The sequence below is a fragment of the Rhizoctonia solani genome, chromosome 1 (genome assembly GCF_016906535.1).
Source record: "Rhizoctonia solani chromosome 1, complete sequence".
Taxonomy (NCBI): domain Eukaryota; kingdom Fungi; phylum Basidiomycota; class Agaricomycetes; order Cantharellales; family Ceratobasidiaceae; genus Rhizoctonia; species Rhizoctonia solani.
This window is the reverse complement of record NC_057370.1, coordinates 1,185,721-1,211,287: the sequence shown is the minus strand read 5'-3', so window position 1 is coordinate 1,211,287 and position 25,567 is coordinate 1,185,721. Positions and strand designations below refer to the sequence as shown.

The window sequence follows — 25,567 nt, the reverse complement described above, 5'->3', positions numbered from 1 at the left end:
CAAATGGACTACGGAAGAATACGACCTGCTCTGGTGCTTTTCGCTACTTCTGATTGTGTTTCGTTTCTCAGGTAGCGGTCATACACCTCCTCATATCTTTCTGCATCTGAGAGCGTGCGTTGGACAGATGGAATATTCACAACACGTTCCGCATACGCTGGCGCAAGCCCCAAACATGAGTGAGGTAAGTATTAGCGCCATCAGCAAGTTGAGTGTGCCTACCTTCAAATCCATGCCCGACTTCGGTTCTCTTGAAGCTTCGGTGGGCTTCCAGTATTGGCAATCGGACAATGAAAGGGAGTAGCGCAATGTCCGCATGTGTGAACTGCTCTCCGGCCCAGAAAGGGCCAGTTATCCCTTCGGTAAACTTCTGAAGGCCCTTGTACAGATCTGAAACACCTCTATAAACTACGATACAAATATTCAACAGTTGTATGCGTACCTTGACGCGCCTCATCCCTTTTATCTTCTTCTTGCGCTTGAAGCAATCTGTAAAATGGGGGCAAAACAGATTTGGTCACACTATCAACAGTGTATCGGACTTGAGCTCGGGAGTATGGGTCGGTTGGAAGCAATGGAACTTGTGGGTAAGCTATACCAAAGCATTCGAATCCATACATTGAACCGGATTTGGAAGTAATGGCCTACCATCTTCAAGGAACTCAAGTATCACGAGCGATTCTGCTATAGGATTTCCTTTGTACAGAACTCCCTAATAGCGCTTCGTTTTAATATAGAGAGACCTTAAAATGTACGGCTTACTGGTACTAATCCCTTCGGAAATTTCTCTAAAAACTTGACGTCCTGAAAGTCCCGTGTTATTTATCAGCAGACAAGTAAACCAGTGCTATCGGCGAAGAAGTACCTTTTTATACGGATTCTCTTCTTGATACACTGTAAATATTTTCGATAAGGACGGGCTTTAGAAGGGAATAGCCATTGGCTCACAATATGGGATACCCTTCTCCTCAAGAGCAATCCACGCCTAACGGTATCCAAAGCTATGTGTTATAGTCAAACAATATACCAAGGTAGTGTCAGAAGCCTACCCTCTGCACAAATGGACAAAACCATCCTATGGAAACGGACCCATATGTCATAATTACACGGGTGGGGGGGGTCAATTCATAATTACCACTATAGAAAACAAGCTCGGCCTTATCTACATCCCCCGCACTATGTTCTTGTACAGTCTTTAGCGCATTTCCAGTTGCATGAGGGTAAATAGAAGTATCGATAGAAGCCATGTTGGAAGTGTGCACTGAATGACGCCTTGAATTTACAACTAGCGTGAGTCCCGTTTTAGACTGAGCCAGTAGACTGGAATGTCGTAACCGAGTTGTAACTATAAACCACACAGTTTTTGGATACCGCCAAAAGAAAGTGGCTGGGGGCATGAATTCCACTCATAGGGGTATTCTGTTGCGAACTATAAAGCAATCGGTTTTCGCACGTACGTCATCTTGATCTTGTGGTTATTTCGTCAAGTTCCTGGCGTTCGCTCATCGGCACTTCAATCAACGCACTCTATTCTCACGCCACTCAGTCGTCATAATTATCGGACTCTCATATATGCTGCGAAAGAACAACTTCTGTGTATCGAATGCTTGCACGAAACCACGATTGAGATCCGGACACTAACCATTGTCGTAAATAGAGGAACAAAGCTGAATAGATACACATATCGCTACATACTCTGCAAGTATGTGTCTCGCGACAAATTAAGCACTGGGAAGTGTCATTCTGTTAGCAAGCTCCGGTCGAATGCCATCCAAAGTACTTACGTCCAGCTACTTATTTCTATAATTAATTGGAAGATAGTTTCATAGGTGTGGTCGCGTTTGGCCTGCTTTCATCTATCACACCCCAATAAACACGCTGCGCTACATCGGATACTGCCCATTCCAACCCAGCCTGTACATTTTCTCCCGTAACAGCACTACATGGCTGAATTTTCCAGTGGTGCGATCTGATTGAAGGCAAATCAAGTGCCTTTGGGACAAACTTAGTATCTCAACTTTTCCAGCACGTTGAGTCCATTTTGAGCGCACCTCTTTTATTTCTTCATCAGACATCGACCCAGTGATATCCTGCTTGTTCGCAAAGACCAATAGAGATGCACCAGCCAACCTCTTCACGATTTGTCAGTATGTAAAATCTGTATAATAGAAAATGAAGACACGTACTTGTTCTTGCAACAAAGCGTGTAGCTCTTCACGGCAATCTTCGATCCGCAAACGGTCGCCAGAGTCCACGACCCAGACAAGCACATCAGTTTGTTCAAAGTAATTGCGCCAGTACGGTCTAAGGGTTCTTTGGCCACCAACATCCCCTGATCATATTGGTGGATAAGGTTTAGACGAATATACGATTTAATGTTGCTCACAAATGTTCAAGAGATACCTTTGTAAATACATAAGTATGAGAATGCAAACCGACGGTGTATTCGATACTCACTTTCCGTATGTTATTGTAGAAATCTCGAAGCCAAGTGTGGGACTGGTCGACATGACATCCTGTCCTTTCAGCCGTTTTAATATGGTAGTCTTGCCCGCGTTGTCCAAACCTCTAGTTTTGTCAAGTAAGCATGTGTGTTCAAATCGCGAACTACAATTTACAGGAAAAGGATTCTCATCTCGCGCTCCTTCATCTTGTTTTTTCGAATAATTGTTAAAAGGCCCATCTCTCGAAGTACTGGTGGTGGAGATTCGCGGCGGTAATCGAGTGGCGGGGTGTAAACAAAATCCGAATCCGAGCCACGTGATGGTATGAGATTCAAACATAGTGGGATTAACCAAGTATACCATAGGTGTACCAATATAACCAGTGGTTAGGCCAATGGTAACATAAAGCTACGATTCTGCGGATGGACGGGAAATATATGGTAATTAATCAAACATGTGACAAACAAGTAAACAAGATGCAATAAACAAAATTAAAACGAAGACCAGATAAAGTTATCAAGTAATCTATTTGCTCTGCACTGTAACTAACCCTATTGAAATAGCGGCTACGAAAAGGATGTTGTAGGTAGAGTTACGTGCACTCATTCAATTTGAACTGATGCATGTCCTGGGTGACATTATGCCTAGAACAGGGCATCAATAAGGTTTGTCCTATCTCCATACGAAAACACTTACACGTCTAGCAAGTGCTCAATCATTACCTCCCGTGAACCTTTGGGCCGCGGAATGGGCTTCCCGTCAAGCCCTTGGCCGTTATGCAAGTCCGCAACCTGATCGCAAACCCCACATGTAAACTGCGTCGACAGTGGCTCGCTCTCCAAGGAATTGAGTTCGTCGATAGATAACAGCCTCACGAGCGGACGGGTAGTGACTTGGAACTCTGATTGCTCATCGGCACGAGTCTTGTTTCGCGTCCCGATGACATTGCTCTTGAACCCACCATGTTCTTCTTTACATTCGATACCCTCGGCTCGCAAGGAACAGGTAATTGGGAAGTTCCAATTATAGGTTACATTCCGCGCGTAATGCGTAACCTAAAAAGCCATGCTGCGGTGAGTACCCAGTTTGCAAATCTAAGGGCAACTAACCATTTCAATCCACGTCATGGGTGTCTTGACCCAGCACCTTCCACATACAAATCGTCTTCCATAGCCGCTCATTTCTAGATACGCTGCGTTCTGTTTACCTAAAGATGCAAGTAGACCCCTAGCGGCTCTTCGTCCGAGCCTATGAGCGCCCACTCCATGAAGGCCCATAGGGTTGGTGCTGTAGATGTCGTCACGGTCATCTTCGGAATATCTGGCAGGAATGTAGGACGGCGGCGGTAAAAGTTTGTCTCGGACGATTGCTACAATTTCGGGGAAGTAGTAGCATGTTGGATAATCATAAAACTCGAATACGCTATCGGCCCGGAGAAGTGTGCGAATATCATTGTCCAATATATACTGGCTAGAGTCGGCGGTAAATGCGGTGGATAGCTCCACTGATCACGGCCGGTTAGATGCGCACAGAAAGATATCCAGAAACACTCACCAGGTTCGGGAGGATGTGTACGTCGTAGACCAGGCATAAATGGCATGCGACATACAAGCAAGTCACCCAGGCCAAAGTGATCACGAGTTTCCAACTTCCTCACAAGACACGCAGCCAGTGAACGTTGCCAATTCCTTAACTCCTGTACAATCATCCCCCTCCGAGACATGAATCTTTGCTCGGCGACAAGACCCGAGATGTCTTCCTCCGCGATTTGGCGGAGAGTCCATAGGTTGAGTGCACGAGTCCAATTTGGAAATGGGATAGTGAGGGATTCCGACTGATCGGAGGAGTGGTCATGTTCAGGGGCCAGTTCGATGATCTGAGGTTCCTCAGTGTCGATCGCAGTGACAAGTTCGCCTAACTTTAGTCGACGTTCCATACCGCGGTAAGTCCTTTCGGCCTCAAGACGGAATTCCCTATAGATCTCTGCAATGCGTGTTACTTTCAACTTGATGCTCTCCCAACCTAGAGACAAAGATTAAAGCTTAGTGTTATGCAGGATGCCAGCGGACTCACTTCTGATAGTAAGGGGTTTCGGCTGGTTTACTAGTCTATCCCAATCTTTTTGGAGCATTTCGTACGCCTCCTCCCCTTCAAAATCGACCTCACAATCCGCTTCTTCCCATCCATCCCTCATCAGGTGTGCCTTTATGCTAACCCCCCAGTCCCCAATACGTATCAGTAGAATTCCTTTAAAGGTTTCCTGGTACCCACGCAACAAATCTCCTCCTCTTCAGTTCCTCGACCCTCTCTTCTCTCTCTTCTTCCACACGGTTCAAGTATCCAGTCAACTTGAATGCAAACTAAACCCATGGCGCTTTCGCAAGTAAGTTTTAGTACCATTATCTGTAAGTTAAATCAACTCGCGATTTTTTCCTTCTCAATTTGCTCCAGTCGGTCCCCCCGCCATTCATCAGTCTTTAGAGCATCTCCTTCAATCGCAAGTTCGAATACGGTGGAAACAACCGAGTTGACGTCATCTATCAGTCCGTAGCAGTGTGAATTCTGCATGGATGATTTGATGGCTAGATAGCGGAGAAAACGAAGAGTGAGGTACATGCGGGTTTGGCACCTTCTTTATGTAACTCACAGTGAGACAACCGGACATATGAGTGCACCCTTTCGGGAATAGACGATATTCCGACAATGCTATGCATTCATAGCTTTCAGGTACAGCCAGATTGTGAGCATTTATAGACTTGACTTACCTTCGCTCTCTGCAGCTGCTGCACAGCCGCACGAGCAGAATTTCATCCATCCTTCGGCTCACATTGGCTGTTCCCCCACACGTCTACGCAGAAGGCCGGCGCTGTTACTACCTGCTCCTTAAGAACCCAACGTACCAACTCACCGAACACCATTTTCCAAACAAGAGCGCCGCATATTGCGGCTCAGTCATATGACTTGGACAAGGCGGCAGGTTTGGTACATTTCGCTCCGCCATACGCCAAATTTCTAGCCGAACGACTCATCAACAACTTGCGGAATTTTTTGTTTGTGCGAGCAATAGAATGGACGTCTATTGGCAGAAGAAAAGACATAATCTATATGACGTAGCGAGCGCATGATCAATAGTTGCGGAGCAGTAATTCGGATGATAGACTGACTTGAGCAAATATGTCCATTGGTACGTTTACGATCCCCGCTAAAAAGCCGCGTATGCGTTTGACGTTGTTTAGTCCTGCGATCCTACGCAGACGCTTTCTCGGAGGGTCGCTCATTTCTTCTGGGTCGGTTTCATCGTCTGAAAAGGGACTTGGTCGGGGATTTGGGGAGTGTTAAGAAAAGGGACGTACGAGAGTGGGATCCGGAGCTGCTCGGACTGAGCACTATGGCCAATACGTCAATATTATTGCAATAGTGGAACAGAATTGGCTAAATTCACCAGTCTGGAGATCACTGGCACCCCCAGAACTGCTACTAGTACTGCGCGAATCGACCAGAATTTCAGTCACAACACCTTTTCTCGTTCTGCAGAGTTTCCCACATACCCTGCGCTACTCTGCGAAAGACTAAACATTGGCTTGAGGATCAGGTGGGGGAGGTGGTTCAAGAAACGACCACCTCCGAGGTGGATATATACCCAAGGCCGTCGATCGTTCGGCCTCCGGATAGCAGCCCGGAGTTGTCATGGAATTTGCCCGTTTCTGGATTTTCATCCTGGTGGCTTGGTACGCACGCGCTTGTGCTCTGCTTTTCTTGGAACGGCCGTGGCCACGCGACGATAAATTGAACCGGACATTTGAAGTGCGGGGTCGAGAATCGAACACGATCGAACGGTGGCAATGCAGCTCACTTCGATCTGCTCAGTCTATTTGCAATAACCCATGCCATTACGAAGAGTGGAGTGCACCAAAGACTGATTTTTCTGTTTTACTTTCTCGTTCTCTAGCACTCTCTACTCGCTTCTCATGCAGAGGTTGGCGAGTCTCTCGGAGAGATTATGTCTGTTGGAGCTTCAGTGACTGCTGATGACCTCATCACAAGCTCGCGAATTCATTCCAGCACCGGCTCAATCCCTACTGCGGAATCCGGCGAAACCACCGTGAATAAATAGAACTGTTGTTATTGTAACGCGTCCTTGATTGACGTTGCTACCGAATCGAGTACGGTACCCGCTCAGTTATTGTTCGACCCAATCAGCAAGCGTGTTCTTGGCCCGGCGTTGAGGATTCCGTACCTGGCTTGTCCATGGATTTAAGTTTCACTTGCGGGCGTTGCAGGATGATGTGCAGCATAGGATATCCATGGCCAGCGCAGTCAGGAGGCACATCCGTCCAAATCTATTGACTATAATACATATACTAGAAGCCAAGCTTAGCAGCGTTCCATGAAATTCAATTCTTCCCCTATCGTTCGGGCTTACTATAAGTCAATTGTCTAATCAAGAACGGAACAAAAAGCTTGCGTGACCGAACGAACCTCGGACATTTATGATTACAAGATGTACGCTACAGTAAAGTAGCGACCGGATACTCGAGTTAGTGGTTTCCCAGGGGCATTCTATAACAAGCACGGATTGATAGTCGAATAGGAAATCTGAAATTTTGATCAATCTGAACACGGCATGGTCATGCGGTATCTTTTACCTAAAGATAGCAGCAGGATCATAACTTTGCATGCTAGTATGCACACCAAGTCACAACTGTCGTTTGGGTATGATGGTGATTGGGCTGTTCGTTTGGAAAAAAAAAAAAAGCTTAATGGTGATATTGTTACAGGTGATATTGGGGTCGGGTCAAAGTTACCTGGATCAACAAGTACTGGGCATGAATTGGATAAGGTTTTCAGCCAATGTGGTGCAAGGAACCGCTGTCATCTTTGTCAATCGAGGGATCTTAAATTTTGAAAGCCTACGAAACTCTCGAGCGTGTGCACATTCTATCCTGTTAACACATGTACAGCAGCCCTGAATCCTAATTGTGTACGGTATAGAACAGTAAATTCAGGACACAGGTGACCAATATTGGCGCTTATGGGCCAACTGGTTCGTTCAAATTCACGTGTTCATTATGAGGATCTGCGCAGTACCAAACTGAGCCAATTCGAAACCCCAACTCATCCGCCACTAGTCTCCACGATAATTTTGGGCTGAATATTGCCCACGATGATACCTAAGCTAGCTACTAATCTCTTGCACCTCAACGTGCAGCGAGCAGCAGCGGCTGTTCAGAACGGTGCTCTCAGGAGCTTACAAACTACTCATCATGGCGGTTCTCTCAACTGGGCCGGTGCTGGTTCTTCGAGCTCGGGATGGGGCAGTACCGGCGGGGCCAAATACAGTGGGAAGATATATCAGGGATACACAGTATGTACATATAAATTATATTCGATAAATAACATCATTGACTGGTGCATAATTTAGGGTGCTGGTCGGGCGATCACCCACGCAAACGCTGGTCCCGATGAGACTGAAGATGCTCGTATGATGTCCCTCCAGCGCAGGGGAATCACACCCCGCAGGGGCGGGCTGCATCGCTGGCTCCCTCTTCTGCAGATATGCGCATGCTCAACACTTTATCGCTCGTTCCCAACGTCCAGACGGCTCGCGCCAAAACTCCACTGTTGCTCGCGAGCTCCCCCCAGAGCTCGATCTTGCCGCCCAGGACGTGGACATTCCTCCATCCGCACCGGACTCCGCAAACGGAGCAAGTCCCTCTCGGCACTTCCCGAAATGCATGCAAGAGCGACAAGACAAGAAGTTGAAGGCGAGGGCGAGGGCGTCGATGCCAATATGCGCGACTACGATAGCTGGAGCATTCTTCATAATTCCGAGGATGCCGCGCAGATACGTGCTGAGATCCACAGGGTCCGTACTCAGGTCTATCCCTTCGATCTTCGATCTCGAAATCAGGAGAAGCCCCAAGGTAAAGGAAAGGCTCCCATCCGTCGTGCACCTCAACCTAGTACCGCCTGGTTCAACGGCGCTCTCAATGCTCTCTACCGCACAAGAATTCCTGGTCAACCCGTTACCGATGTCGTACGGCTATACAATGATATGCTTGCTCGTGGGGTACTTCCCGATGCCAACACCTATGCTATTGTTATCGCGGTTCTTTGCGAACGTGACTGGGAAGTCGTTCGTGCCCTTCAAGCTCTCGATACCGAACGTATTCGGGCCAGCATCACAGTCGACGCCGATCTCAATCCCCCGGTACTCCCACTTAGTTCATCGGAAATTTTGACTTCGCCAGCACTTCAGGAGGCTTTGCCCCATCACGCCGAGACCATCCGGTTATTGCGAGGAGAAATCCACCTTCCTGCCGCCCTAGCTTTGTTCCACGCAGCGGCCATCTTCCGGGGGTTCGCAAGGAACCTACCCTTCGCAACCTTTGCTAGGCTCCTGCGCGCATGTGCTGCTCGAGGAGAACGCGGCGGTGCCGTTCGGGTCTGGGAAGTCCTGGAGAAACGCGATACGCCCCACGGACCAAGTAAAGCCCATTATGTCCCCGCCGTCTTCCGGCATTTAATTGCAACCTACACATCTGCGCGTGATGTTGGTGGTGCGGAAGAAGTCTTCACGGAATGGATCAAGGCCGCTTCAAAAGGCGAGGTTATGGGTGTCAGCGCAGGACTGAATCTCCTTGGGTCGAGCTCGCGCGCATCTAGTGACGATACCGAGAGCGAAGAGGCTGCAATCATGGCTTCTAGCGGGGGAGAGCGGGATGTCTGGGACGAGATGGTGGTAGCGTATGCAGTATGCGGACAAGGCGCCCGCGCTGTTGAGCTCGTTGAGAGGATGATAGATGGTCGAGATGGTAAGTATACTCAATCGTGGGGAGTGCAACGATAATGACAGACTCCACGTCTAGGCGCCCCTAAACCAACTGGCGCTACTTTCTCTCGTATGATCAAGGCGTTTTGCGATTCCGGAGACGTAGGGACGGCTTATGCTTGGTTTGAGCGTCTGCGTGCCATGGGTGGTGAGTTTCCATCCCAAACCTGACTATCCCTATATAGTAACATGTTTCAGGCGCATATACTCCCAATCTTTTTGCTTGGGCGCATATTATAACCGCACTCGGCACGGGCGGTTATGTTCGTGAAATGAACGCCCTTGTCTCAAGCCTGGTTGGAGATGTGTCTCCCACTGCGTACAAAGTGAGGCACGCTCAAGCCCGAGTCATCGTAGATGCAAATATGGTCACAATTGAGCGCGGTGCCGCTCGATTCCGCGCGGCCCGTTCATCCCCATCGAATGCAGCTCAATCTGCTCCCTCGAACTCGAAGCGCCCCAACCATGCTGCCGACATGGCCGTCACCGAGCCTGAGCGTCAGGCAATTCTCGCCTCTGAATCGGTTGAGTTCTTGTTCGAAACGATACTGCCGCACCTCCCCGCGCTTTCGCACGGCCATCAATCCGGTATCCTCAGGGAACTCGCCCAACGCCTCGTCGGACCGGGGACAATCGGAGTCGTATCCGACGACCGGGCGGTGAATTTGGTCGTAGACCGAGCTCAGGCGGAGGTCGCCGCAGTTAAAGTAGCAGCCACAGGCGTGTTTGGAGATCAACCCCAACAAAGTGTGTCTTACCATCCCAACCAACCCGAGGACGTCATGGCGATCACCTCACGCGCTGCCGGTGCGGCGGTTCACGAACTCTTGACTGCGCTGTATGCGGCTCGAAGGTTAGAGCTTGGCCAGCACGTGCGCTTGGCAAAGGCTTGGTGCGAGGTTACGGCTGGTGTGCCACATCATCTCCCGGCGCGCGGGATCGTCGATACTCTCTCCGGCTCCCAGATCGAGTTGTCCGAAGAAGACTGGAAGCTCATCGCCGATGCATTCGCAACAAGTTTACTGAACGAGGTCCCTGTCTCTGATGCTGCCCTCGCTGCCCTCTCCAAGGGGCCTGTGCATGCCATGAACTGGAAGGACGTCGCCCGTGGTGCGGTCCATGTACTCGGCCCTGAGCGAGCGCGCGCAGCTATGGCCGAAATGGGCCCCGAAGTCGTCGCATTTATCGATTCGCTCGTAACACCTAGTCCGGTTGAAACTGGCTCGGTTGTTGGGTCCCCCGAGACTGGGTTCACGTCGGCCGAAGAGGAAACCGCCTATCCTCGACCCGCATATAGTCCACAGGAGCAGTACCCACCCTTGCAGCCATACCACATCGACCCCCTTCAAAGCAAATTCATCGATGAATACAGTCTTCCTCGTGCAACCGTCACTCCTCTCGATGCTTTTGCACGCTTCCAAGCCGGGATGCACATCGGACGACTTCCTGCCCCTGAGACAATCGGACGGTTGATCAACGCGCTCGGCCGACTCGGTGCAGTGGACAAGGTCCAATTCTTATATTCAGCTGCACAACACGCGCTTTCATGTTTGGAAAACGAAAAGGCATGGCAAGCACAGGCCTGGTTCCAGATTGAAGATCAGATGGTCATTGCGCTCGCACATGCTGAACGACCCGAAGCTGCGGCGATTCACAAGTCGAGGATCATCGCTCAGGGTGGCTCTCCTTCGGCCGATGCCTATGGCGCTCTTATTGCCGGGATCAAGAACACCACCGACGATGCACATGTCGCCCGCGAACTATTCGAAGAGGCACGGAAACTTGGTGTCCCCGCCAACATCTTCTTGTACAACACCGTCATCAGCAAGGCTGCTCGTGCACGCAAGGCCGAGTATGCACTCGAGTTGTTCCACGAGATGCGTGCGGCTGGGTTGCGCCCTACAAGTGTCACGTATGGTGCCATCATTGGTGCCTGTTGCCGTGTTGGCGATGCGGAGACAGCCTCGTACCTGTTTGCAGAGATGTCGTCGATGCCCAACTTCAAGCCGAGGGTTCCGCCTTACAACACCATGATGCAATTCTTTGTTCACACCAAGCCGAACCGCGAACGATGCTTGGACTACTACCAGGCGATGCTCGATGCTAGAGTACGCCCTAGTTCCCACACATACAAGGTAGTTTCGATCATACAATGAGTCTAAAGTTAGTAGTTGACATTGAAATTCTAGTTGTTGCTTGATTGCTACGGTACGATCGAGCCCGTCGACCTCAATTCGATGGAAGATGTCTTCAAGCGCCTTCAACAAGACCGCTCAGTATCTGTGCAAGGCGCCCATTGGGCTGCTCTCATCAATGCGTATGGTTGCGCCGCACATGATCTCGACCGTGCCCTCGCCAAATTTGACAACATTCCTGCACATGCTCAGCCCGATGCCGTCGCCTACGAGGCCTTGTTCAACGTCATTGTTATGCACCACCGAGTCGACCTTGTTCCACAATACCTCGAACGCATGAACAATGCTGGTGTGCATATGACAGCGTATATCGCCAACTTGCTCATCAAGGGCTATGCGACCGCTGGACACTTGGAGCGTGCGCGTGGAGTGTTTGATTCTATGATCGATCCTCCTGTTGGCCTTGCAGCGGTGCACAACCATCCTGGCCATAGCGGACAAGACGGAATCAAGCATGACGTCCCTGTCCCAGTTGGCGCTCCAGTTTACAGAGAGCCTTCGACCTGGGAGGCTATGGTTCGGGCCGAGCTTGGTGCTGGCCAGAAGGAACGGGCGGTGGTACTCCTGGATAGGATGGAGGATAGGCGAGTAGACTTATCTCTGATGTCTGAGAATCGGCAGCTAACTGGTTATTCAGAATGTTCCCTATTGCTGTTACTTCACGCATTCGTAGCATCATGGGCGACGACGGCTCGCTTGTTGAGCCACAACCTTCATCGCCCGCTTAAACAAAAGTTCTTCGATAATTTTTCCCTTACTTCGTTTCGTGCATTGAAGATCTCCAGTGATGTTTGATTAGTTGTAATTTTTGCATGTGCTTATAAGTGATCTAGTGTTGATCGCGTACACTCACGTACCCTCCGTTGAACTGACAACCCCCACTCAATTATCCGTATCGTTTATCATACACTGTATACTAGTACTCATCTGATTCGTTACGGGTTGCATCTTTTGGAAATAGATTTCTTTTTTTTATCTCACTTTCCTTTGATTCTAAATCTGCCTCTCGGTCTTTTGAATTGTCTAGGTCTAGCGAGGATGAGTTGCCATATATGTATTTACGTAGATCGGGCTGAGTTCAAAGATGCTGGATTATATGCGTTTGGTATCGTTGCCCTTGCATTGTTTTCTATACTCAAGTGTCTACTCGAATAAAGAGCGAGTCATAAGGTCGAAACCGGAGGGATGCAGTTTATTACGGTATAGCGTACATGGGTTACGAAACAGAGATGGTCCCTTCACGATGTAGGTTTTCCAAAACAACACCATTATCACAGATGAGTTTAAATCGAACTGGTTAGGAAACTTTGTTAGAACCAGGGCCACGGGTGATTCTGTTTGTAGAAGTATTTTGGGACTTACGAATCGTAAAGGCTGCCCCTTTTCTTTTCTGATGCTTGTGAAATACAAGGTCCCCGCTCCTGTGAACTCATCGGCAAGGTTGTTTTATGGTAAGGATAGTACAACATACCTTTGGAACCTTTTACACGCATACTAATATCGACCTTGCCTTTGAAGTTCCAAAGTTTGGATACTCAAGTTTCCGAGAACAGTACCGAACAACTAACCTTGTAGCAGATTAATCTAAAGCACTATCAGAAGAATAGCCTTAGCTTATTTCATGTGCTTACCGCCCCGTCCACGTATGGTTGACCGACCATCCACCATGTAGGCTCGGCTACAACTCCCTGACCAAGCTCCGCGGCGATCTCTTGAGAAGCCCGGACTTGGGTGAGGACCTGTTTGGTCACAGAGCTAGCTAGGCGTTCTTGATTCGTAGCATACACGACAAATCCAGCCCATGCAGTTACGCCCAGTATACCCAGCCCGATGAGTGCTGGTGCTCGACTCTAGTGGGTGGTGAAATATGTAGTCAATTCCGGCAGTCCAATACGATAGTGAGCTTAATTGTCCAATCGCTGGGTTGGATGCTCACTCGCATAATGGGTAGCTCTTTCTGTTTGGGTCTTTCATGTACCAAGCGAGGCGAGAAGGAGCATCAAAATTCGTTGGTGGTGGAGGCGGCGGCCCAGGTGGCGGCGGCTTTAAATTTAGTTTTGCATATGTAGTCCGCGAGCAATAGATTCCTCTCGAACATTGTGGCACTCGCGTCAAGAAACTGTGGCTCCGAGAGAGTGCATGCATGGTGGTGAGCCAATCCGAGATTAGTCGGCGCTTACTGCATTCCAGGGAAGCACCTGACCAACTGAAGCGCCAAAAAAATTATTCTGAGCCAACTTCGTCTACGTATCTGTATTGTTATGGCGTCAAACAGCAGCAGCCAAGCTCGGGACATGGTCTTGTTCGCTCGAGGAGTTATCGCTCTACTTGATAGTTGGGATGTTCTTCGTCTTGCCATAACAGAAGGGTGGGGTGGTCCAGAATCGTCTGCTAAACGAACTTGGCTGGCTTCAATTATCGTCGACGAATTTGAATCGTCCACAGCTTCTAACTCGCCAGACCTTGATTATATTGCCGACCTCATACTGCAAGCCATGTCCGACGAATTCGATGTAGACGTCGATGACGGTAGTGCGGAGCGCATTGCCGAATCAGTGGTCAAACTATGGGCAGCCGAACCCACGACTGCAGCCCAAATGGTTGCCCAATTCCAGGCAGCGGCCGAGAAAAGAAGCAAGGTCAAAGTGCAAGCTTCAAGGGGAGAGGGCAACGGAGATAGCGATTGGGAAAGCGAAAGTGAGGACGAAGATGGTGTGCCTAGGTTGATGGGGGCGGGCGCAGCCTGCTGCACCTAGGGAAAAGCCAGAGCCAGTTGTAGACGAGGATGGATTTACGCTGGTTCAAGGCAAAGGCAAAGGCAAGCATTAGAGTAAGGTGAGATAAAAACGTTTTAAAGTTTCAAAACAACTCTAACGTGGACGGAATATCTACAGGTGTCCTAGACATCACGCATATACCCCATTGAAATCTCGCTATCTCCTTATTTCGTTTAACGTGTTGAATTCTGTAGTAATAAAACAGGCAAAAGAAATATACCAAGCAATATGATAACGCAAAGCGGAACATAACCATAGCGATACTAGACCAAAGTAACTCCTACTCATCATCCGAGTCGGATATAGTCGCTTTGCTTTTGCTGGAGGGGGTTGGTTCCCAATTAGACGAATGCAGATAAAATGAAAGAGCTGAAACTTACACTTTCTTCTTCTTCCTGTTCGCTGCATCATCATCCAGGTCTTCCGCGTCCTGGACAACGCGTTTCTTCAACCTGGGCTTCTTGGGTTTCTCCTCTTTGTTTCCATCCTCCAACTCCTCGTCCGAAAACACCGCTCCGCCCTCATCATCCTCCCTCTTGATCTTTTTCCTCTTCTTCTTCTCTCCTCCCTCTCCAGCTTCCCGCTTGCGCCTTGCCTTGCGCTCGCGCTCTTCATCACTCGATTCAGCCTTGATGGCTAACTCTACGTTCCACTTCTCTACTTCCTCCCTAGCCTTTTGGCGGTCCACCCTAAGCCTCTCAGCCTCTCGCTCTCTTGCCTCCCTAGCAATTCGCTCGGCCTCCAGAACTCGTTCACTTTCTTCTTGGCGCTTGAGCTTGGCTGCGTCTCGTCGGGCGTTGATCTGAGCTTCGTATGCTTGTTGGATGCTGAGCTGTTCTGGTGCCTTTCGGAGTATACTGTCGCCGTATTTTCGCCGCTGGTCTGCGACATCCCGATTATATGGTGTGGTCGAAGAGGGGTCTGCGTGAAGGGAAGCAAACAATCTTAAGATAGTCAAATCAGTATACATATATACGGCTAACATGTGACTGAGCTCCACTCACTTTTGTGAGTGCCCAGCATGCTGGACAGCGCTTTCCAGATCAACCAGCGTCCGTTTGTCGGGCGGAAGCGCAAACAACATCTCGGCTGCCTTTTGTTCTATCATCGCAATGTTATACACAATTGATTTGTCTGTTGGCGCAAGATGCGAGGCCTAAAGGCAAAAGATTCAGGTCGGTGTTGGCAGATAGTACGGAAGCCAATACTCACGCGTTGAGCGTAGCTCAATGCCTGTCGCATAGTCGCAAAAGATTGATCGCGATTAGCTTTCGCGTACAGAGTACGCGTGAGATGAATAAGTGTCGAGACGTTTGTCCCGTTGTAGAATCGCCTGGACGCCGTTTCGTACTGTAGCGCTCAATAAATTAGCCCAGATGCAAGCTAAATCAACCTCCCAACACTCACACATTCTAGAGCTCGGTCGTACTCCTCCCTCAAGAAATAGCAATGCCCCATGTTGCAGTACACACTCCCATCCACGAGACTCTCCCTTACCCTCGTAAACACTCCCAGCGCATCACGCAAATTGACCTCCCGCTGCCTCGCCTCCTCTTGTGGCTGGCCCGGGATGATGGCCAACCCAGTTACGTCCTCGGCGATCATGATGGCCAATCCCTGCGCTGCAACTGCACATGTCGGGTCGTTCAGCAGTGCCTGCTTGTACAAGTCAATCGCATTCTTGTAGCGTTTCTTTTTATCCTGTTCAGGCATGTTTCGGCCTTCACGGGCCATATGGTAGTTGATCCATGCCGCGACGCAGAGCGCATGAACGTCCGCACGTTCGATGTTAAGTGTGGTGTATACGAATGCGCGTGCGTCTTGTACCGGGACAGGATCCGATGATAAAGCGAAATAGGATACAAAGGCCCGGACATTGAGGTCTTTGGAGTGCGTGTGAGACACTTGTTTTACGAGCGCAGCGGCTTCAGATGTGCGGCCTGCACTCATGTATAGTTGAGCCTTCCGGAGAGTGGCTAGGGAAAATAAAATGCTGAGTAACAATAACCACTAGGACAAGGACTACTTACCGTCAACATATTCCGGGTGTCTCGCAAGCAATTTATCGAATACTTCGCCCGCCATAGTTGTATCGCCTAGGTCCTCATGCAGTCTTCCGAGGTTGTATAGCACAGTGGTGACCACATCATCCGAGTCTCCACCTCCGACCATCGCTGCTTCTTCATACCCACTCTTCGCAGCTACCAAATCGCCTTCCATGTGTCGCATAACCGCTACGTTGTTGATCAATCGAGCGTCGGGAGTTCCAGCCAACTTGACAGCCTGAATCAAAGCCTTGGTAGCCTTGTCGGCATTATCCTTTTGCCAAAGTCGAGCGATTTCGATGTACATGTCCCGGTCAGACGCAACGCCACCCGTACCAGACCCAGCACCGTTGTCAATCATTCGGACCACCTTATCGAATATTTCCTTCGCCTTGGCTTGCTCAGTCACAGCATCCGCAGCACTTAAAGCAGGTCTTGGGAACGCCCGCAAGGAAGCAAGGAATGCACTAGCTTCAATACCTGCGTTGCGTTGGACAAGTTTATCGAGATCGTGAATGGCAGCAGAAAGTTCGTCTATATGTACGTGCATTTGTGCAAGACCGATATCAGCGAGAAGCGGGTGGGAAGGCTCTTCGGCTGCAGTGCGATAGTGGACGAGGGCGGCGTCATAGTGCCTTCCGTATGGGCGACACGAGCAGCACGGAGCCGGCCGTTGACTGCGACCGAGAGCGTATCCGCATGTTGAATTGTTCGCTCGGCCGCTTTTAGGGCCTAGATCGTGGTTAACTGTCGTCATTCGTTTAAAAGGCAAGATTGGGTGCAACATGCCTTGTTTAACTGTCCCTTCAACAAGAATACATCACTCATGGCTGTGGCAGCACTAGCATTATTGAGGTTGCTCTCTCGCCATGCCTGAGTCAACCGGTTAACACCTTCTAAAAACGCGTCTTGTCTCTGCTGTCCTGGGACCTTGGGATCTTTGCTGATATTCATCATAAATACCAATCAAGAGGCCAGGATACCAGGAGTCTGGGTGCACTTGTTCAGCGCGTTTCCAGGCAGCTAACGCACGCTCTCGGTGTTCTAGCTGCCAATAACAAAGACCAATTCCGATTCGTGGATCAGGGAGCATTTTCGGGTTGAGAGTTAAACATTCTTGAAAGCCCTTGAGTGCTTCGCGGTATTGTTTACGAGCATAAAGAATACGTGCCTGTGGGAAGGGTCAAGTACGATGTTTGACACAGTAGGATCGTACTCACCTTGCCCATGAGAGCAATGACATTCGAACTGTGTTTCGCTAGCACAATATCAAAATCCTTTTCGGCTCCGACCCATGAAAACCTGGCCATTTGGTATATTCCTGCTCAGGATGAGTATAGGTATACATATTGTTGTATACCACGCACCCTTTGTGAGATAAAACAGGGTGTTGACCGACTCTGGAACTTCAGAATCTGTAACAATAGCAGCTTGTCCCGCATTGACGAATTCGGTGGCCTGGTCGACGAATGCACTCTTGGTGGTTGTGGAGGCAGCTGGTCGGCACCTGTCATAATTCGTATCTCACTAAAATACTACTAATACGGGCAGTGCTTACGAGCATCACTGAGCAGCATTTTAGGAGCATGTCGTGCGGAGTCTAGCCTTAAAAGGGCGAGTAATGAATGAACAGACGCTGCCTGGGTAGGTTGGAGCACTATGTATTACTATATGTATTAACACTATGTGTATGTAAAAATACATGCAGTTATGCGCACCTGAAACAGCCTCCTTTGCGATTTCTCTCCTGCTTTAGTCCTTTCCTGGCAAATTCGGTGGCAATTGCAGTCCACTTCCACCAGGCCTGCGGTTTCGCCTCTTGCAATAACATCATCACTGCCTCTCCATCCATTCCATTCGACGGAGGATTAGTAATTCATCAAGATTGAGTGAATTGTCTCATTCGAGTTCAGCTCCAACTCAATGATTCGGTGTGCCATGCCTGGAGAGCACTAGTCGTCGTTGGGTCGTGAACACGGTCACAATGTTTTGGTGGCTGTGATCTGGCGCTTAATTCTCGACTTAGATTTTACCTCCAGCCGATCACTCTGATTCATTCCACCTATCAATCGCAATCATGTCCGAGCCCCCTGCCAACACTCAGCCAGTCAAGGATACTCCAGCTGTCGATACGGAGTTAGTATACTTTTATGCTGCCTAAGTCGTACTAATTCGATCCAGGGGCGACAAAGGCCCATCCAAGAATGCGCTAAAGAAAGCTGCCAAAGAAGCGAGAAAGCGAAGAAAGCCGCGGAACGTGCGGCCAAGGAGGCTGAACAGGCTGCTGCTCGTGCAGCAGCCGATGTTGACTACTCTGAGCAAAGTTATGGCAAATTGTAAGCGTGCGGGATCCCATAGCTCAAGCGGGTTTATCAAGATCTATCGCATTAGGCCCTTAAATCAAAGCCAAGAACGTCCTGGTCGACTAAGAGCACAAATCTCAACATTCAATGCCTCGAAGGACGGAGAGAACGTTATCCTTCGTGCTCGTGTGCACACAAGCCGAGCCCAAGGTAGATCGCATGATTCATACCGTATCTGACCGGACTCAACCATTATGTAACATAGGGAGCAAGATGGTATTCTTCGCCCTCCGCCAGCGACAGCATACTGTCCAAGCGCTACTAACTGTCGCCCCTGAGACCGTGTCGAAGCAAATGGTCAAATGGGCAGCCTCTGTCCCGCTCGAGTCTATCGTACTTGTCGAGGGTGTGGTTAAACGCAGTCCTGAAGAGATCAAGGGTGCGACGATCAAAGATGCTGAAGTTCATATCAGGAAGGTATGCTTCAATCTTCTGAATGGCATATACACAACTATCGACCTTTGTTATTTAGATTCATACCATTTCTGAACCTGAAATTCGACTTCCATTCAACCTTGAGGATGCTGATAAAGCTCAGGACGACGAACGCGAAGTCCCGACTGTTAGCTTCGATACACGTCTGAACAACCGTGTGCTCGACTTGAGAGTGAGTTCTTTGCCCCACTCATACCTAAAAGCGCCTGTTTTTAATCCATAGACACAAGACTCAAACCTCACAAAGCATCTTTGTTATGCAATCGGCTGTAACTGATTTGTTCCGTCAATCGCTGCAAGCCCAAGGCTTCATTGAGATTCACTCGCCCAAGCTCCAGGGCGCAGCTACTGAAAGCGGCGCCAGTGTTTTCAAAGTTGATTACTTCAAGGGTACGTCGGATCTATTTATGATTTATCTGGTGACTCACGCTATTCTGTCGTTCAGGAAACGCCTTCCTGGCTCAAAGCCCCCAATTGGCCAAGCAAATGGCCATCGGCGCCGATTTTGAGCGTGTCTATGAGATCGGGCCAGGTAAGTCGCGCATATCAGATCAACCGCTACCGCATATATGAGCCCGCCTTATCTTAGTTTTCCGTGCCGAGAACTCGTTTACTCATCGTCATCTTACCGAGTTTACCGGACTTGATCTGGAGATGACGATCGAAGAACATTATCATGAAGTCGTAGATGTCTTGGACAGTATGCTTTTGCATATATTCAACGGACTCAAGACTAAGTTTAGGTAATCCTGACTCAGGTCTATCGAGAGTTTAGCTAACACGGACAACGTGATGAAGCGCCGACATTGAAGCAGTCCGAAAGGTCTACCCATCTACCGAATTCACGTGGCTCGAAAAGACGCTACGCCTTCAGTGGAAGGACGCAATCGCTTTACTACGTGAGAACGGGGTTGAAATCGGAGACTTCGATGATATCAAGTTAGTGTAGTCATCTACCTTCCTGGTTATTCTGGGTATTAATTCACGTAAAGCACCGAAACAGAAAAGTTCTTGGGAAAACTAGTGAAGGAGAAATACAATACTGACTATTACATCCTGGACAAATTCCCACTGATACTGAGACCCTTTTATACAATGCCAGACCCAGTTGATCCAGTGCGTGACGAGTCTGATTCTTACACAAAACCGCAACTAACATAGGCATGATAGAACTATTCCAATTCGTACGACTTTTTCATGCGCGGAGAAGAGATCCTTTCTGGTGCACAACGTGTTCACGATACCAAGATGCTTGAAAAACGAATGATCGAAGTCGGGATCAAGCCTGAAGACATGCAAGGCTATCTTGATGGATTCAGGATGGGAATTGCTCCTCATGGTGGAGGAGGAATCGGTACGTATTAGTCGCGGCATTTGATCGGCCCCCAGTTACTAATCAGTGTGGCCAAAGGTCTTGAGCGTGTTGTGATGTTGTTCTTGAAATTAGGAAATATCCGGAATGCTTCATTGTTCCCTCGTGACCCTAAACGTCTAGAGCCGTAAAGGCGATGATTGAACACAATTTGTATACACACGTTAGAATGAAGCACAAACTTCACTGAATGCCTTGAGACCAACGGATCAGATTAGTCACCTAATTAGAAGGGTCTGTTCCCTGAGGTTGGTTCCTCGTTCATAGCTTTTGTTTGACCACGACCACCACTCTCATTTCGATCATCGTATGTTCAGAAAGAAAAGTAATTTGTACGTATACGCAATCATTTCTCATATTATTTCGTATTCATATGCTGTCGTTTGCTTTTGTTTTTATTCCGCCACGCCAACTAGTATTAGAAACAGTACGTGGCTATATCACGTTTTCTTCCATTGTACCGAGGTCCAATGATATCCCCATATAGACAATGTCGTACTCCAAGCCTCCTCGTGCTGTAAGCTAACCCAGGCTGGCTTAAATGATAATGTTGCTGATGGCTCATTAGCGTTTCATGTCGATGCCGATCGACATATTCAAGGAGGCGAGTCCTTGGTTGCTTTTTCAGACGTGAATCAACACTTATACCCAGTTAGATTGTTTCATTTCTCAGTCCGGGAGACATACTCGCACTGACTCGCGTCAACAAGTTCATACGTGCCTTGTTGATGACGCGCTCTGCAAAGCACATATGGAGAACGGCAGAAAGAAATGTGGAAAAGCTCCCGCGTTGTCCACGCCATTTGACTAACCCACAATACGCCGTGTTAGTTTTTACTAGAGAGTGCTCGGTGAGTCTTGATGGTATAAACTGTCACTTGCCTGGCTGAAATGGGAGCAACAGTCCTGTGGGATCGTAGTTTCAAGAATGATGGACTATGTACTTGGTGTGCGTCTGTGTAATGCATGCCGTAGCACCGAGTAAGTTGACTACTAGCATTTTAATTTGGGGACAATTTGACGACGTCACGAACCCAGAATAGTCAAATTATCGTACGCACCAGAACCAGTATGGGATTGCGTTCAAACATCGTCCTGTGAGCTGCTATAACTTAGACGTTTCGGGTTCCATTAGACTTAATCCTTAATCCTTACCTCCTGTGTAGTCACCAAGAAGCACAGAATGACCGAAACAGATTTTGCCTTAAAATCCGAGATAGATGATTTGCTCAATCGACTGTACTCCCTTCCAAACGACCTTGACCACCCCAAGGTTCAGCGTTGTATTGCTAGACAGATCAAGAGTAAAATAGAACGAAACAAGGTGCGAACACCATATTTGCTCGAGATTTTCTTAACGAAAGCTGTTGTACACAGCATGCATCTGCCCTAATTCAATATGCTTTTTACGCTGCAGTAGAGAAGCAGAAAGTGTTAAATGGTCAAAAACTGACCCGTGCTGAAGAGTGAGAATCTCATTACTCTCGACTTTTATAGTTGACCTTCTACTGATGTCAGTATGATATATAGAGTGCAATCTCGGCTACTTTCATGCGGGTGGAAGAATAAATATATTGCTATGTTAAAAGGGGACTCACCAAAAGAGTGGAACAGACTAGTCAATCTTCACAAACCTATCACGACCCAAGGTATGTCAAGCTTAGAGCATCGAGCTACTTTGACTAAATTTACCATTAAGTCTGGGAAAGGCTTTACCCAAAGCTATTACGTCTGCTCAAATTTAGCAAACGTCGAGCAAAGTTCGCACGCGCTGAAACCCGACGTTTGGACCGGCACAAAGTTGTAGAAGAAATGCTGGTGCAAACCAGAGGAACTTTGCGCGCGTCTGTCGAGATGGCCAGTATCGGTCATGGTTCAATAACTAACAATGGCACAGCATATATGCCTTTCCCAACCTTGGTTGAGCTCCTCGATTATCCCGTATTCAAGGACCTGATTGAGACAGATCGTTCTATTGGAGCTACCAAGATTAAGTTTCTGGACAACTTCATCGTCGTCAGTAAAGCCATCTTCGATTGGCGTGCTGGACTCGAAGGATATTTAGCTGGACTCGTGAATTACGGCCGAAGTATCAGGAAACGGGAATGTTACCCTGGTAACGAATTTATTGGAGGTCTGTGGTTTAACCCTGAGCAAAATATTTTTATGATTAATATATGGTCATTTAGAGCCAGCACAAATTTCTTCTGAATTTACTGCTGCATCATATGCGTTCATAACGCCTCAAAACAGTATCCTATTTCGGGCAGACAGTGTTTTCTTATATGATTTGTATCCGTTGCAAGTGGTATTCTACCCTGGAAGCTTTACGCAGCACTTGGATAAGGAACTTAAAACACCACGGTCGAATGAGGATGGCAAATCTGCGCTAGATTCATTCTTTTCAAAAGTCAAGTATGATACCCAAGGCGCTGGCTGCGCCGCAGCACTGTTAAAAGAGCTCGGTCGCCCAGATATATCACATGTGGAAATGGAAGCACTGGGCGAGCGGTTTATATGCAGTAGGTGTCCGAGCCGTACTATTCATACCTGGACATCATTGGTAGTTATCCATTTCACGCGTATTGCACTAATAAACAATCTTATCCAACAGATCTCGCATTACCTAAATGCATATAGATATGCGGTTACAAATGGTTCTCAGATCCATCTAAGACCAAGAATTGTCTTTAACAATGTTCACGATTGGAATGCCTGGTCCGAGCGACCACTTGTAAGGCTGTTGAATAGTCAGGAAATCAATGCCCACAATGCTAGAACGTGTTCGATATATGCTGGTGGAAGGACGGTAGCTTGTCGGATCTGCTCCGATATCAAGGTTTCGTGGTCTGATGCCCACATGCTCACAATGCTTCACTTGCGGTATTGGTGAGTTGGACTATTTTGTGAAACCGCGGCCCGACACTTACGCTCTTTAACCAGCCACGATGTGCTCCAGCCGGTGGTTGGTGAACACTATTTTAATCTATCGATCGAATACCCGAGTTCTGATGGCCAGATCCTTGGGACTACCAACACCGCGTATTCTGGGAGTTGAGGCAAACGGATGGGAAAGCCTTTGGAGAAAGAAGTATTATATCTATTATAACCTGATGTATGATGAGTTGAGAATGTACAAAGCGGCTGGTAACTAGTTTTACAAATATTGCACTCATAATCCATTGTATCCTTCAGTTTTTTCAAAGACAGCGATAGCCCATAAGTTAGAACGAAATGTCATGACGACCATTGACCAAGGATCGATCAAAGGTACTATGCCAGCGACTCAAACAAGAGGGGTTTTTCAAGGGAACCAATAGAGGTGACCTCGCTTCCCATGCGCTACAATAGGATAACCGGTCAATAACAGATCGAAGTCGATCAAGACGCAAGGACTCACATCTAGTGGAGGTGCCATCGGCTCCTCCCAGGTGGAGCCTGAGAGTTCTTGGAATGATACGTACGGGGTCAGGCCATTGGCCTCGTTGTAGACCCTCATCGCCCTGAGCTGCCATACGTGGAAGCTGGAAATAATAACATAGCGGACGTATCCAGCTTGGACAATGTCATTCAGCGCTCTCATAGTTTCCGCCAGCGGCTCATCGGGATTTGAAATGTTGTATTGAACAACATCGATATGGCCTAATTGTCGCTGCTTGAGCATCTGCTTGATGGACCTGAATATATGCTGTGACACCCCATTGTTTGTGAGATCTTGGCTAAAACATCCTTGACATGTGTGTGCCTTACCTTGCGGGCTTGGCCAAATGGCGAGACAATTCCACGAGAAATAACAGGGCTGGTATCGACGGACGAGTTGAGACCCCACAACTGGACGCCAGTGAGTTGTTGGATCCTTGGATGGATAGATATGAACTTACCTCTGCTACTACGATGGTCTCGCCATAGGGAGAATCAGCCGATTGGATGTATGTAACAGTCATGGCTGTCGAGAGCGATACGCTGGTGGTAGGCGTGAGGAGGGGTCGAGTTGTGGTTTTTTGTTCCTGCCGAGGACACCCCAGCTATATAATTGTGGGTAGTTAGGAGTCAGGATCGGAAGTCGAAATTCGTCATCACCGCATTTCAGACGGATAAGCACGTTTGTAAGACCGAGCCGCCGATGCGGGGGTAAACCAAGCCGAAGTCCCTCCACTAGTCTCCACGTACTTCCAATTATGGCCAGGTTTCATATACTAAAAGGCCAGTAGGGTTTTCGTACCTGGTTTAAAGCGTTGGGATTCGCGTAAACGTGTTGACACGTTAGCCGACCGCGGACGACGTGATATTTAAATTTGTGATATTTTATCGATTCGTCTGCAGTTTACCTAAACTATTTTAATATCTTCTATTGGGGTCATGCGGAATCCCGATTGCCGGAATCAAAAATGTAGATCTACGTTACGCAATCTTCATTGTTGTCTAGTCTAAACTTTGTTGACAAAGCTTAAGCCGACTCGGAGCCATATGACCGACACAGAGGCGGCGAGTCCAAGCAACAGTAGTTTTACGGATTGCGCGCCGCAGTATTAGCACAGGGCTGCACCCCCGTGCCCATGCAAGCCGCACTGAACTGAGGTCACCACTCAGGTTGGAGATACAATTCAAAGCGTTCATGATCAATGAGAAGTGGAGACAAGTGTGATGGGTAGTGAATCCGAGGAGATGATATCACTGGCGCTCTCTTGGGTCTCAGGAATGAGGGATTTGGACTTTGTTTTACTATGCTAAGTGTAGTACGGGCTATTGGGAAAGAATCGATATGATGGGTAGAGGGGGGAGTTCGACAATATTTTAGCCAAAAATAGTTTACCAACGGAAGGAAAGATTGAAAAATGATACTACCTAGTGCACGTACATGCACAACATGGCAAGTGAGGGCCAACAGTTGGTGGGATGAGACTCAGTGGTAGCCAAGGTTTGCTTGCAAGGTAAGTTGGATTGATTGTGGACGCTGACCTTAGGAAGATACCCTGAGCGCGTGACGAGTCCCACACGATCAGGGGGAGACGGAGGCTCGAGAGCGGGCCGCGCAACCGCAGTCAAAGCTCTCTTCGGGTGTGCCAGTGTGTTCGATTATAGTCATTTTATGTTGACCAAATGT

The 25,567-nt window shown here is 48.4% G+C and overlaps 8 protein-coding genes across 8 annotated transcripts; 4 read left to right on the top strand and 4 right to left on the bottom strand.

The window, feature by feature from the left end:
• Positions 1–8: 8 nt before the first annotated feature.
• RhiXN_03876 (ADP-ribosylation factor family) lies at positions 9–6,021 on the bottom strand (the record flags this gene model as incomplete). The annotated part of the gene is made up of 21 exons (XM_043323693.1): positions 9–157; positions 223–390; positions 443–592; positions 649–712; positions 763–804; positions 866–894; positions 949–985; positions 2,052–2,132; positions 2,187–2,332; positions 2,387–2,403; positions 2,458–2,568; positions 3,041–3,088; positions 3,141–3,499; positions 3,554–3,948; positions 3,999–4,466; positions 4,518–4,654; positions 4,716–4,804; positions 5,609–5,745; positions 5,798–5,830; positions 5,887–5,927; positions 5,993–6,021. 21 exons carry the CDS (start codon positions 6,019–6,021, stop codon positions 9–11), a joined length of 2,730 nt encoding a protein of 909 aa, XP_043176112.1.
• A 1,587-nt stretch (positions 6,022–7,608) lies between these two features.
• RhiXN_03875 (pentatricopeptide repeat-containing protein 5, mitochondrial) lies at positions 7,609–12,266 on the top strand (the record flags this gene model as incomplete). The annotated part of the gene is made up of 5 exons (XM_043323692.1): positions 7,609–7,809; positions 7,867–9,259; positions 9,314–9,424; positions 9,475–11,411; positions 11,466–12,266. 5 exons carry the CDS (start codon positions 7,609–7,611, stop codon positions 12,264–12,266), a joined length of 4,443 nt encoding a protein of 1,480 aa, XP_043176111.1.
• A 699-nt stretch (positions 12,267–12,965) lies between these two features.
• RhiXN_03874 (CoA-binding domain protein) lies at positions 12,966–13,413 on the bottom strand (the record flags this gene model as incomplete). The annotated part of the gene is made up of 3 exons (XM_043323691.1): positions 12,966–13,034; positions 13,103–13,321; positions 13,366–13,413. The coding sequence occupies 3 exons, from the start codon at positions 13,411–13,413 to the stop codon at positions 12,966–12,968; spliced, it is 336 nt and encodes a 111-aa protein (XP_043176110.1).
• Positions 13,414–13,732: 319 nt separating this feature from the next.
• On the top strand, positions 13,733–14,300 carry RhiXN_03873 (Pre-rRNA-processing protein TSR2; the record flags this gene model as incomplete). Its single annotated transcript, XM_043323690.1, has 2 exons — positions 13,733–14,185; positions 14,214–14,300. The coding sequence occupies 2 exons, from the start codon at positions 13,733–13,735 to the stop codon at positions 14,298–14,300; spliced, it is 540 nt and encodes a 179-aa protein (XP_043176109.1).
• Positions 14,301–14,528: 228 nt separating this feature from the next.
• RhiXN_03872 (RNA polymerase II-associated protein) lies at positions 14,529–17,870 on the bottom strand (the record flags this gene model as incomplete). The annotated part of the gene is made up of 11 exons (XM_043323689.1): positions 14,529–14,568; positions 14,629–15,192; positions 15,253–15,404; positions 15,461–15,598; positions 15,656–16,224; positions 16,279–17,025; positions 17,079–17,236; positions 17,277–17,464; positions 17,514–17,614; positions 17,661–17,789; positions 17,852–17,870. The coding sequence occupies 11 exons, from the start codon at positions 17,868–17,870 to the stop codon at positions 14,529–14,531; spliced, it is 2,805 nt and encodes a 934-aa protein (XP_043176108.1).
• A 500-nt stretch (positions 17,871–18,370) lies between these two features.
• RhiXN_03871 (asparaginyl-tRNA synthetase) lies at positions 18,371–20,594 on the top strand (the record flags this gene model as incomplete). Its single annotated transcript, XM_043323688.1, has 12 exons — positions 18,371–18,429; positions 18,486–18,629; positions 18,685–18,806; positions 18,862–19,073; positions 19,129–19,263; positions 19,322–19,481; positions 19,537–19,623; positions 19,681–19,834; positions 19,890–20,030; positions 20,084–20,207; positions 20,262–20,445; positions 20,503–20,594. 12 exons carry the CDS (start codon positions 18,371–18,373, stop codon positions 20,592–20,594), a joined length of 1,614 nt encoding a protein of 537 aa, XP_043176107.1.
• Positions 20,595–22,042: 1,448 nt separating this feature from the next.
• On the top strand, positions 22,043–23,521 carry RhiXN_03870 (reticuline oxidase; the record flags this gene model as incomplete). The annotated part of the gene is made up of 5 exons (XM_043323687.1): positions 22,043–22,112; positions 22,163–22,597; positions 22,653–22,974; positions 23,104–23,352; positions 23,407–23,521. The coding sequence occupies 5 exons, from the start codon at positions 22,043–22,045 to the stop codon at positions 23,519–23,521; spliced, it is 1,191 nt and encodes a 396-aa protein (XP_043176106.1).
• A 215-nt stretch (positions 23,522–23,736) lies between these two features.
• RhiXN_03869 (aldo/keto reductase family protein) lies at positions 23,737–24,407 on the bottom strand (the record flags this gene model as incomplete). The annotated part of the gene is made up of 4 exons (XM_043323686.1): positions 23,737–23,805; positions 23,864–24,151; positions 24,214–24,294; positions 24,345–24,407. The coding sequence occupies 4 exons, from the start codon at positions 24,405–24,407 to the stop codon at positions 23,737–23,739; spliced, it is 501 nt and encodes a 166-aa protein (XP_043176105.1).
• Positions 24,408–25,567: the final 1,160 nt, after the last annotated feature.